This window comes from Diplotaxodon limnothrissa, linkage group LG8 (assembly GCF_057381915.1).
Source record: "Diplotaxodon limnothrissa isolate DT_005_m linkage group LG8, D_limnothrissa_male_GT1.1, whole genome shotgun sequence".
In the NCBI taxonomy this organism is placed as follows: domain Eukaryota; kingdom Metazoa; phylum Chordata; class Actinopteri; order Cichliformes; family Cichlidae; genus Diplotaxodon; species Diplotaxodon limnothrissa.
In genome coordinates this window covers 12,011,573-12,023,685 of record NC_140603.1, presented here as the reverse complement: position 1 = coordinate 12,023,685, position 12,113 = coordinate 12,011,573, and the positions used below count along the sequence as shown (strand labels likewise).

General features: G+C 42.4%; 1 protein-coding gene across 1 annotated transcript; it reads left to right on the top strand.

Moving 5' to 3' along the window:
• The first annotated feature begins 7,464 nt into the window (after positions 1-7,464).
• On the top strand, positions 7,465-11,719 carry noxo1b (NADPH oxidase organizer 1b). Its single transcript, XM_085360501.1, has 8 exons — positions 7,465-7,539; positions 7,643-7,723; positions 7,886-7,958; positions 9,796-9,979; positions 10,064-10,278; positions 10,375-10,485; positions 10,776-10,893; positions 11,041-11,719. Exons 1-8 carry the CDS (start codon positions 7,465-7,467, stop codon positions 11,717-11,719), a joined length of 1,536 nt encoding a protein of 511 aa, XP_085216627.1.
• Positions 11,720-12,113: the final 394 nt, after the last annotated feature.

Sequence of the window (12,113 nt, the reverse complement as noted above, 5' to 3'; positions counted from 1 at the left end):
TGTTGGCTTCATCGGGTGAGGGCCTTCAGCTCGCACTGGAACGGTTCGCAGCCGAGTGTGAAGCAGCGGGAATGAGGATCAGCACCTCCAAATCTGAGGCTGTGGGTAGTGACCGAAAGAACGAGATCGCGGATACAAGCGGCAGAAATGAGCTCCCTCCGAAGGGTGGCTGGCCTCTCCCTTAGAGATAGGGTGAGAAGTTCGGCCATCCGGGAGGGGCTCAGAGTAGAGCAGCTGCTGCTCCACATCGAAAGGAGCCAGCTGAGGTGGTTCGGGCATCTGATAAGGATGCCCCCTGGGCGCCTCCTGGGTGAGGTGTTCCAGGCATGTCCCACCGGGAGGAGGCCCCGGGGCAGACCCAGGACACGCTGGAGAGATTATATCTCTCGGCTGGCCTGGGAACGCCTTGGTATTCCCCCGGATAAGCTGGAGGAGGTGGCTGGGGAGAGGGAGGTCTGGGCCTCTTTGCTTAGGCTGCTGCCCCCGCGACCCGGCCCCGGATAAAGCGGATGAAGATGGATGGATGGATGGGTCATATGAGCACCCTTGTTCGAGCGGGTCAGTAGCCTCGCTGCAGAGTTTTGAACAACCTGTAGGCGGGCTAGCCCTTTCATGTTTAGACAAGTAAACAGGCTGTTACAGTAGTCGAGTCTTGTAGAGATAAAAGCGTGTATTATCATCTCGAGTTCACTTGTTGACATGATGGATCTATGTTTAGAAATGTTCCTCAAGTGAAAAAAGCAGGTTCTTACTGTCTGATTTAAATGTCCCTCCAAAGAAAAAGCTTCATCAAAAATAACTCTAAGGTTATGTTTCTGTGAGGAACCTAAGTCACCCAGTTGCTGTTTAATATCAGGTATTGCACTGCCTGGTGCAATAATCAAAGTTTCTGTTTTGGCTGGGTTTAGCTGTAAGCAATTACTGTTCAACCATTGTTTAATGTTGGTTAAACAGTCAATCAGATTGGAGAGCTTATGAGCTTCAGCAGGCTTAAAAGAATAATATAGCTGAATATCGTCAGCAAAAAGATGATACGATACTTCAGGAAACTGCTGTATTATCTGGCTTAAAGGAAGAATGTATATTAAAAACAGAATAGGTCCCAGCACAGAGCCCTGAGGAGCTCCACACAACAACTCTGTAGATTCCGACATGATCTGGTTTGCAGACACGCTAAAACTCCTTTCAGATATATAAGATGAAAACCAGTCTAGAACAGAGCCAGACATCCCAACCAGGTCTCTGTCTGTTTATCAGGATGGTATGGTTGACTGTATCAAAGGCTGAGGTAAAGCTAACAAGACTAGGACTGTATTCTCCGGAGTCTGCTGACATCATAATATCATTAGTAACTTTCAGTAGTGCTGTCTCAGTGGAGTGCAATTTACGGAACCCAGATTGAAAACGGTCATGGATGTTATATTTCTCCAAGTATGCCGTAAGGTGGACAGCTACTGCCTTCTCAAGGATTTTTGACATAAATGGGAGTTTGGACATAGGTCTTAAATTTTGAAGTCGTGTTGGGTCCAGGTTGGGTTTTTTGAGCCTTGGTTCCACAGTGGCATGTTTAAAAAAGCTGGGGAACACCCCAGTCTGAAGAGAAACATTAAAAAGGTTCACAACCCAAGGACCATTGGTGTCAAAGGCATTAATAAAAAGCTTAGTGGGGATAATGTCTGAGGGGCTTGAGGATGGCTTCATTTTGTCCACCAGGGCTGCTATTTCATCATATGTTACAGTTGTAAAAGTCGACCAGGAGTACAAAGTTAGTGCCTGACTCGGAGAACAAGAAAGCTTTGGGGAGATTTTAGCACTGATGTTTTTAATCTTATCAACAAAAAATCGGAGGAGTTTGTTACTATCTACTTTAGAGTGTACATCTAAAGGTACCACATCTGGGGAGACAATAGCACTAATTTTGTCAAAAAGAAACTTGGGATTTCTCTTGTTTTTTGTTATGACTCTAGAAAAATATTCTGATCTAACAGTTTTCACCGTGTCATTTAAGGAGAGCATGAGATCTCGAAGATGGAGCCTGTGTGCGTCAAGTTTGGTTTTCTTCCATAGTCGTTCTATTTTGCAGCATATTCTCTCTAATTTAAATCAATTAACAATGCGGTTTTGTTTTTGAGACATGTTACAACAAGCCTCCTGTGTTATATTAACTATTTCGTAATTGGCTGAATGTTTCGCAGTTGGTCATCATCCAAGGCATTCTTTTTAACGCCCACAGTTTTCTATTATGCTGCACTAAATGCAAAATTATAGCCTGGTATTGTCTTTGCTGGATAAATGAATCAAGGCCTTCTCTGATAAGAAAGCAGCATTTGAAAGGTAGCTGTATATTTTATATATTTTATTTATTGTTTACTCTATTTAATTTGTAAAACATGTATACACACACACACACACACACACACACACACACACACACACACGTAGAAAAACATTTTTAGTATACACATCCAGTAATGCATACACTCTTATATTGTACATATATTTATTACTCTCAGATTTAGCCATTCTTATATTTTGCTTGTTTTATGTTATTGTATTTTTTGCACACCTCTGTTGCTTGTGAAGCTCGCACATGTGATGTGACAATAAAAGTGATTTGATTTGATTTGAAATGCTGCTCCAAAACGTGTATGCTCCCCCACAGTATCGCAGATAGTCAGGAGGACTCAGGGTTGGTGATTTAGTGTTTCAGGTTCATGTTCCCATATGTTTCATCCAATGCAGTGACTTCCGGGGGGGGGCCAAAGAAGCCAAACATCCCATATCCATATGTTCATAAGTTTTTCAGTAATAAAATTCTGCAAATCGGGTTGCACATTACACATTTTTGCCACCTTTTGTACATAGTGACATGATTTAAAGTGTGGCTGGTTGTTTATTAGCAGCTGACATTGTCATGGGGAGCAACAGGTTCAGATTTTATTGTTTCTGGAAGGCCTCACTGGTTTAAAGCAGTAGGGTTAAGTCTCTTTTCTCAGAAAATCTTAAAAAAAGACCATTAAAAATGTGAGGAAAAAGCAAACACTGAATGGGTAAAAAGTTAAAGGTGATGTATGCAGAGATAAGAAGTGGCTTTAGGATTGTGCGTATTGTTAAACTAAATATTGAATGACTTGGTATTGCGCAATTGTGGTTGTGACTCTAGGAAAAGAAGCGCCTACAAAGACAGGAACAAAAAATGCTGTAGGTGGATGTGAGCCAGTGACACTGGCTTATTATTCTTAGATTTTTCCCACTCACTCAGACATAAAGTCTGCCTTAAAGTTGGCAGCAAGAGAAGATAACGATGATTATGAAAAGTGTCACTCCTCTGTATAGTTAAGAGTCCAGGACATCTCTGATTGGACCTACCTGGCATTTTAAAAAACTGTCTTAGGGCAGGAATGTGAGCATCGTCTGGACAGTTTCATACTAATCCACAAAAGTTCCAATCTGTGGCTTTGAACCCAAACTTTGTCTAAGTAACTGGACTTTTTCTTCTTTTTTCATTCAAACCAACAGCCACACCCAAGCGCTCAATCATCTGTGATTATCAGCATCTGGGTCAACAATACGAGGCAATGTTGCCATCCTCATAAAACGACAAGTGATGATTTTTGCTTTGCACAACCACAAGTGACACAAGCCCGATTATGTTATAATGTCTCTACTTGCACTGACAATCCAGATTAGCGGAGGTGTCTTTAACAATAACTAAAGAAGGACTTTTTTTTTATTGCCTGTCACCTTTATGAGCTCACAATGGTTAAAAGTTTACAAATGAAATGTTCAAATGAAATGTCTGTAGGCAAACTGCATGATGTATTAATATATCATGGATTTCTGTGTTACTCTTTTGCATTCAGAGCAGCAGCTTTGCAAGTAAGCATGATCTCCTTTTAGCAGAGGGACATAAATGCACCATAAATAGAGCATCTGCACTCTCAGCTTAAACCAAACGCCTACAACAATGGAGATAAAAGTGGTTTAAAATAACTCCTCCTGAGACAAGAAGGTTTTAGCCTTCGGCCTGTCAAACAAAAACAAGGTGGGGCTGTTGATTAATGTGTTGCTGTAACAGAGGAATTTGCGTTCACAAATGACTCAGCCTGGAGACAGATGCAGACAGATATAATACGGGAGCTGTGAGTTACAAGGGTAGTGCCAGCATTGCCTCACATTTGAGGAGTCATTATCCTAAGAGCATATGTTACGTACAATGCCTTATGTGGGCGTACCTGTGACTTCTCGGCAGTGGCTATATAATTACAGTAACGGGTTTCCTTCCAGCGCAGCTTCCTCTATTAACAATTGTAAGGAACTTCCAAAAGCTTTTATGAACCAACTCTGCCTTCTTATGTTGAATGTAAGTGACAAAGCATCTGCTGCACATCACGAACATGTTTCAGGCTCTTCATTAAGCAGCTTTCACATTAAGTTGCATGTCTAGGTCGAGCTGTTTCCTGAGGTTGCGTTTGCATTCTTATGCCTCGCTCTGCTGACATGTTTATTCTGCTTGAAGAATTTGGCAGTGTTTGTTAGCGGTTGTGCTGCAAGTCATAAAAGCATGACAACTGGCACGTCCACACTTTGTTTCCTGTCTGTGTGACAGGTGATGCATTTCTTCATGCATTTCAGTTTGTGCTGCATTTTATTACAGTACTGTAGTTAATGGAAACTAAGCTGAAACGAGAGGTGAACAAAAACAACATAAAAATAAAAATTAAAAAATGGACTTTTGAGGAAAATTTAAACCAACTGAAATGATTTTGTGAACTAAAAGGAAATAAAAATAAAGAGGTAATGTGCTTAATTCAGTGTTTGTTAGTTTTGGGGGGAATTTTCATTTTAACTCGCCTTGATGGACATGTTTCTTGAGATTTTATGAAACTTCTACAGAAAAGTTCTTTGTTTTTATACTGTAATACCTGTATCAATTTTCTTAAATCTTGCATCTGACATATCAAACCTAAAAAACTAATAAAAGCTAAACCAAAACAAATAATTTTCAAACAATAAAAACTAAACTGAAATAAGATGTTTCGCTCTGGAAACTATCTGAAACTAAAGTGAAGATACATTTGACAGGTTTGAAATTGAAAGAATGTCTCAGGTTAAAAACACACACACATAAAAACCATGGTGATAAACGTCTTCCAGTAACTTAGGGGAAAGCAAAAGGTATGCGCCGTGCACCTGGTTATTTGCTCTCTCCTTTCAATTCTCTGTTTTAGAGTAAAACCAAACAAAAAGAGGATTGTGACGCCAATCGAATTCATAGGAAATGCTGATGTGTGACACTGTGTGGAAAATTCTGGCTAAAAAAAAAAGCACTTTTCCTGAGAATGGGCTGTTCGTCTCATTTTCAAAATCCCGGCACACCGATAATTGCTGATAATGACGATGATGGCACTGCTGAACTATGAACTGACTCTTGCAAAAATACTCCTCACCTGTAAGCCGATGGGTATTATTAGGTGATGACTAACCTCTGCCTCTGTCCTGAGGAATGCATTAAAAGTGGGAAGTTTTTCTAGAAGCCTCCAGATAAGTGGGAGCTTCCAAAGAAAATAGGTGATCGCTTTATGTCATCCTCAGTCAAAGAGCTATTGTTCAATCATAGGCCGTTTTCTTACACAAACATTTTTCCTTGTTCACCGCAATATTGGTGGTGCATTCCACTTTAGGGAAGTCCTGCTGTTGCTCATAATGCCTCATTTATGTGAATAAGAAAGCAAACATGAGCCTAGCTTTCTCTTTTTCATGCAGTCTCTTGTTTTTGCAATTCTGCGACCAGCCTTTGGAGGTCATTGCCTTTAGCTTTCTTCTCTCTCTTAGCTTTCTTCTGTCTACTGTTTAGCATGTTGTTTAACAGATTATATAGCTTTAGAAAGGCCAACATAAAAACAGAGAGTGCATAAAGAAAAATAGAACATAGCAAATGGTCACAGCACCCAGTAGCAGGGCGTGATGCTCAAAAGCTGAACGGAGCTCAAATGTGCATTCCTTTTTCTTTCTTTCTGTTTTGATTATTACATTCATGTTTTAAAGCTGTCACACAGGGCAACACACTAACCTGCTCCACTGCATTCAGCACAGCTATGCACACACTACAAAAACCGTATTAAAGCGCACAGCTCACACACACATGGCTTCACTGGTGCTTTTTTGGGCATTCAAATCAAGTGAAATACCTGAGAAACCTTTAAGAAAGCAAACAGGCCTTTAATATAAATAGATAAAAAAAAGTGCTGCCTATTCGACTGACAGGTGAGAAGAACCAATGTGCACGTGATTTGTGGGTGCAGTTAGGTGATAGTGTGCATTAATGTGTGTTTTTGGGTGCGAGCATGTGTGCTTGATTTCCTGTGCAAACATCCTTCATTTGTACACATTTGCACACGTGTCTCAATTCCTGGATCCGATTGCCTGCACTTGGTTGAGTAGTCCAAAAAAAATGAAAGAAAAAAAAAGAAAGACAAGAAAAAATCCGAGTCACGGTTGTTTACACTTATTGTTGAAAATCCCAATGTGGCTTTACCCTCAGGTGCTGACATCCTCACAGGTCACTCACAAAGCTGGACAGTCCTGACCTTTCAGATCATAAAGCAGTGTGTGTGTGTGTGTGTGTGTGTGTGTGTGTTTGAGACAAAGGATTGGCATTGCTTCATACCAGTACTGCACTGTCTCAAGACTGGTCGGGGTAACCCCCTCTGACTCCGGCCCTTTCATGCTATCTTCACTTTGAAGAAACACCTGTTCCCCACAACACACACACACACACACACACACACACACACACCTTTACCTGTTCAGTCAGCCTCAACAGACACACACACACACCTAGCCCTGCAGCTCTCTGCACTTGTTACTGATAAGGGGATATTACTGCCAGGTGATAAACGTGAAGCGGCTGCACGTGCAAAAATGTTGTAATTATGAGAGCTGAGGATGTAAAGGATTCCAGGAAGACTAAGGAAGACGGGAGCGGAGCAGCGGGAAATGTAATAATAATCATAATATTGTCAATAAACCTGCTTCAAGGGTCAAATATGTGAGCTATTTGTATCATGCCTTTACGGTATATGCACCCACTCTTCACTTATCTCGTTTTTTTTTTAATAAAATAAAAATAAACACATAATAGTGGCTTTTTTTAGTGGCTGTTTTGACTTTCTTTTCATTCCCATTTCATGCACCACGAACTCCATTTGGGCTTCCGGTTCCACTGCATTCTCCTACTCCGTTTGTGATTCTTACAGCTGTTTCTGTTCACGCGCTGGGATGCTGGCATCCTTCCTCTCAGACCACGCCCCCGCCCCGCCCCGCCCCCGCCCCTTGACTGTATATTAAGCAGCAGTTGGCTCTCCTTGCAGACAGAATAGCGGAGGGAGGTTTACCGGCATACCTGAGGTCAGAAAAGAAGCAGCTACTCATCCTTTGAGCTGAGACACGAAGTGCCAAACGATGGCTGACGAACATCGCTTTGTTTTCAGCGCCCGCATCATTGGAGGTGTTCACAGGGACGCACCGAAACTCAGGGTGAGCTAAGACCAGACATTAGCTTTAAAAATACAATAAAATGAATAAACGGGTAAAAATTGACAGTTTGGGCTGATTTTGATTTTTTAATCCCCCTTCACAGATGTTCATGCTGTCTGTGCTCTGGTCTGACCAGAATGAAATTATTATCTACAGATCATTCCAGGATTTCAAGGAATTTCATGTAAGGAACAAAAATATATATATATATATCAGCTCATCTGTTCTTATTATTATTATTACATTTATTACTATTGGGACTGATCTTGGCTGCTTTGTATTGGATCTTTTAAAATAATTGAGGCTAAATGTGTATTTAATTAATTTTTTTTTAAATTTTCAACAGAAACAACTAAAAAGGAGATTTCCTAATCTGAACCCTTTCCGGAAAGACGACAGAATGATCCCAAAGTTCACAGGTGAGACTGATTCACCTGCTGTTGTTGATGTGTGTTGAGTTAATCGGATGAAATTCAGAAGCCCTCTTCCAACTAGAGGAAGGTTTGAGTAAAGTTAGTTAAGCATGTCTCCAAACCTGGGTTAATTTAGCAGCTCAGTCTCTCAGAATTTGAGTAAAACACTAGTGGAGCTGTCATTTAGCTCTTTTTTTTTTTATTTTAACTTTGCTCCTCTGCAAATCATGGGCCTGTGCTTCGTACCGCGCTAAGTGAGTTAGCTGGATTAGATTGTTGACGATTTCGCGTGATCCTGGATCGTTCGGTTCCCCGAAGCCCATCCGGGACTTGCTGTCATAGCAACAGAGCCGTAAGCGTAAACCTGCTGGGGAGCAGGTTTACTTTATGTAAACAGGATTAGATCGCGGCCACGCAGGTATGCCCGCGTCATTCATACGAAAGCAACAGCGATATTCCACCACTGTTTCACCATAAATAAATAACATCACTGTAACCAAAGATAATGCAGCACTTGATCCTTTTATTGATTTCACACAGATACATACAGGTCATTTCCTAAAAAAGGGAAATGTACTATTAACATTCTATTACATGTATGTGATTATTACAGATGTAATTCATATTTCAGAGTAGTAATTGTAAATTACTTCGTGTAATCAAGATGAGAGACCACGGCTATAAAAGCGAAGGTGGATTTGGGAAGTCTGTCGCAGTCATATCCTGTCCGTTTACGCGAGCCACCCATTGCGGAAGGTGCAAGATTGATAAGGAGAGTTTTCAGAATTCAGCGTATATTGCGGGACAGACAGGATCCTTTAGCTCAGCGCGACAGTGTGCTCATAGAGAGATATCGATTTTCCCGTGAGGGTATTATTTACTTAACCAACTTGTTGACGAGGGGGTGCAGGACCACCACCTGTCTTTTTTTTTTTGCTCTGCCCTTTTCTTGGTTGCTGTTATGAACAAACAAACAGAGTATTCCAGGGTCTCTTTCCAAGAGACTAAAAGCAATATAAGTGATAAATATTACCATTCTGTAGAATATTCTTATATTTCACTTTTACTTGTTCCCATGTTCTAGTGGGTCCTGTTGTGGCTCTAATGTGAAAGGGGATATAATATAACATATTATAATATAATATAATGTAATATAATATTGGATAATATGGTGTGATATGATAAATCTACCCTACCGCCTACTGGTGTTGGCCAGAGGGGCCGATGGCGTGATATGGCAGCCGCGCTTCTGTCAGTCTGCCCCAGGGCAGCTGTGGCTACAACCGTAGCTGCCTCCACCAGTGTGTGAATGTGAGAGTGACTGAATAGTGGCATTGTAAAGCGCTTTGGGTGCCTTGAAAAGCGCTATATCAATCCACTCCATTATTATTGTTATTATTGAATTACTTACGAGTTTGATTTGTCAGCAACTTTCTGCCAGCCCTCTCTCCTTGCTTTTGCAGCCTTTGCAGTGTTCCCTTGCGTTTTAATTAAACTCTGAAACTCCTGAAATCCCTCACTCAAGAGTTCTTGCTCTGCTGCCGAAAAATACTGAGCGCGCTCCTTCGACATTTTCGCCGACCAATCAAAGGGTTGCCGATCAATGTTTCTACTATCGATGCGTAGCCCCTGTTGGGCCACCCAGTGATCTCACATTACTTCATCCAGCTATACTAATCGTCAACAACAGGTGTGTTCGGGGAACCGGAATAGCGAGCTCAGAGTTAGCGCGATGATTTGGTCTTGGATGTTTCATTTGATCTTGGATGTAGTAAGCGACGTACGAAGCACAGGGCCCATGTCTTGATAGTTTTTTTTTGTTTTTGTCTCATCTTCTTTCCAGGGAAAGCCAGGAGGAGCAGCGTGCAAAAGAAAGGCTCCAAGAAGTCAGTCCGACGGATGAAGTTCTTGGAAAGCTACCTCGAAAAACTGCTGAAGTGCGACCAAAGCGTGACCAGGAGCATCGAGGTCACCCGCTTCTTCACCCCCAAAGACCATGACCTGCAGCCAGACTACACCAAGAACAGGTATGCTCCCAGCCCAGTGGGAAACTGTGAGGGGCAGATAAGAGCTTTGACCATTTTTGGTAACATAAATTTTCTTCTATACAGTGTCATGATGCTGCTTTCTGATGATCAGAATGACGAGTCAGGTGGAGGAGGAGGCAGATCTGCCCACCACTTTCACCATGGAGGCAGCATCACTAACCCTTTTGTGACCCAGACATACCACTGCGTGGCTGCCTATGAGACAAAGGACACCAAGAACCGCCCGTTCAAGGTGGCCAAGGACGAGAAGCTGGACGTCCTGATCAAAGACCCTGCAGGTCAGTGCTTTCAAATTTATGCATTTTTATTGAAGAGACTCTTATCTTTCTACTAAACAAGAGAGTCTCATGCTAATTTTTTTAATTCATCTCCAGGCTGGTGGCTTGTGGAGAATGAAGATAAGCGCCTGGCTTGGTTTCCCGCTCCGTATCTGGAGCTGTCGGAAGGCGACGACGATGACGATGAAGATGAGCTTCAGCTGAGAGGTGTGTACTTGTGTTGCGCTGGAAAGTTTGACTTCAAAGAGTGCACTGGATACACATTTACAACATAAATGAGCATGCCTGTGAGCAGGTTCCACATATGTGCTGATGAAGCTTTGCCTTGTTGTTACAAATAGCCAACACTAGAGAGCTGTCTTCAGCCATTTTCATCAGTGCATGTTTCCTTTTAATAAAAATCTAGATGCTGTTTTTGCATTTTAGGCGACTTATTTGACCACTTTTCAGCTCTGCTTTGTTGCTCAAGCTTTTTTTCTCTTGCCTGTGACTTTTAGGTGCTCTGTACTGTGCTGTGAGAAGTTACACATCTAAGAAGGTTGATGAGATCTCCGTGCCCATTGGCTCTGTGGTTGAGGTGCTGAGGAAGTCTGACAACGGCTGGTGGCTCATTAGGTATGTCGGTCTTGTCTGTTTGCAAATGATAAACTTATCATCTTCTACTTAGAAAACTAGAAAGTCCACATTTAATAGTATAGCAGTTTGTAGAGAATTTAATTATTTTTAACAGGTTTGAATTACATCATGTTTTGTTCTCTACAGATTCAATGGCAGAGTAGGCTACATCCCAACCATGTACCTGAAGCCATACAACAACCCTAGGGCAGGCCTTTATGGGCTGCACAACAGGCTGCATAGCTCCTCTCTGAATCTGGCAACAGCCAGCAGGGATCGCCAGGCTCCCTACCCTCCCAGTATCCACGAAGAAGATGACCTACACCAGAATTCTGCTGGCCCCTCCAGACAAATGTTTGAGCCTGCACGTCTCCACAAGGCTCGATCTCTTGATGTCCTCTCCGATCCCTGGCCTCAGGGAGAGGAGGAGAGGGAAGCCCCAGCCTCAAACAGTCACCCGAGCATCATGAGCCAAATCAGCTCTGATTCCATTCTCTCTGAGTTCTCCTCAAGCAGTGACTCGTCCTCCAGTCTGAGGGAGGAGGCGCAGAGCCACGCAGACCACCCTGCAGCCACGCAACAGCCCGACAGCTCGCGCAGCAGCCCCGATCCCAGCCTCTTAGACGGCGTCAGCTTCAACAGCGGCTCAGAGAGTTCTGGGTCTGTCAAGTCCAAAGGCAGCAGCAACGCCTCAGTCGTCCCCAGGGTACCTCCCCGACCCAAAACAGAGGAGATCCTGACCCGCTGCACCACCATGACGCGCAAGGCAGCCCTGGCCACCAAGGCTCGGCTCCAGATTCAGCCCAAGTCCATTCACAGCCGTTAAGGAAACCACGGCACCAGTGCTATACATTACAAATCCTACAATAAGTTGTATTCTTAATGATACTCACTTGTTTCTGCAGACCTTTTAGACTCATTATGTGTTTATAAGAAGCAAATGTAACTTGTTCAAAGCCACATTTAGATGAGTTTAAGACGCATTGCTTAACTTTTTGCTTGCTTCCTTTTTATGTGAAAGGCTAAAGGGAAAGCAGCTTGGACAAGGCAGCCGCAGACTAAAATTTCATAAAATGATGTCAAGACAATTCCCATTTTATCAAATGGATCTTGGCGTCTTAATTTTGAATATTTCAGTGTAAGTATAAGACTAATGTAGCTTCAGTGAAGCATTATGAGGAGCAGTAAGTAAGTCTACGTATGTGACCTTTGTTTGTTTT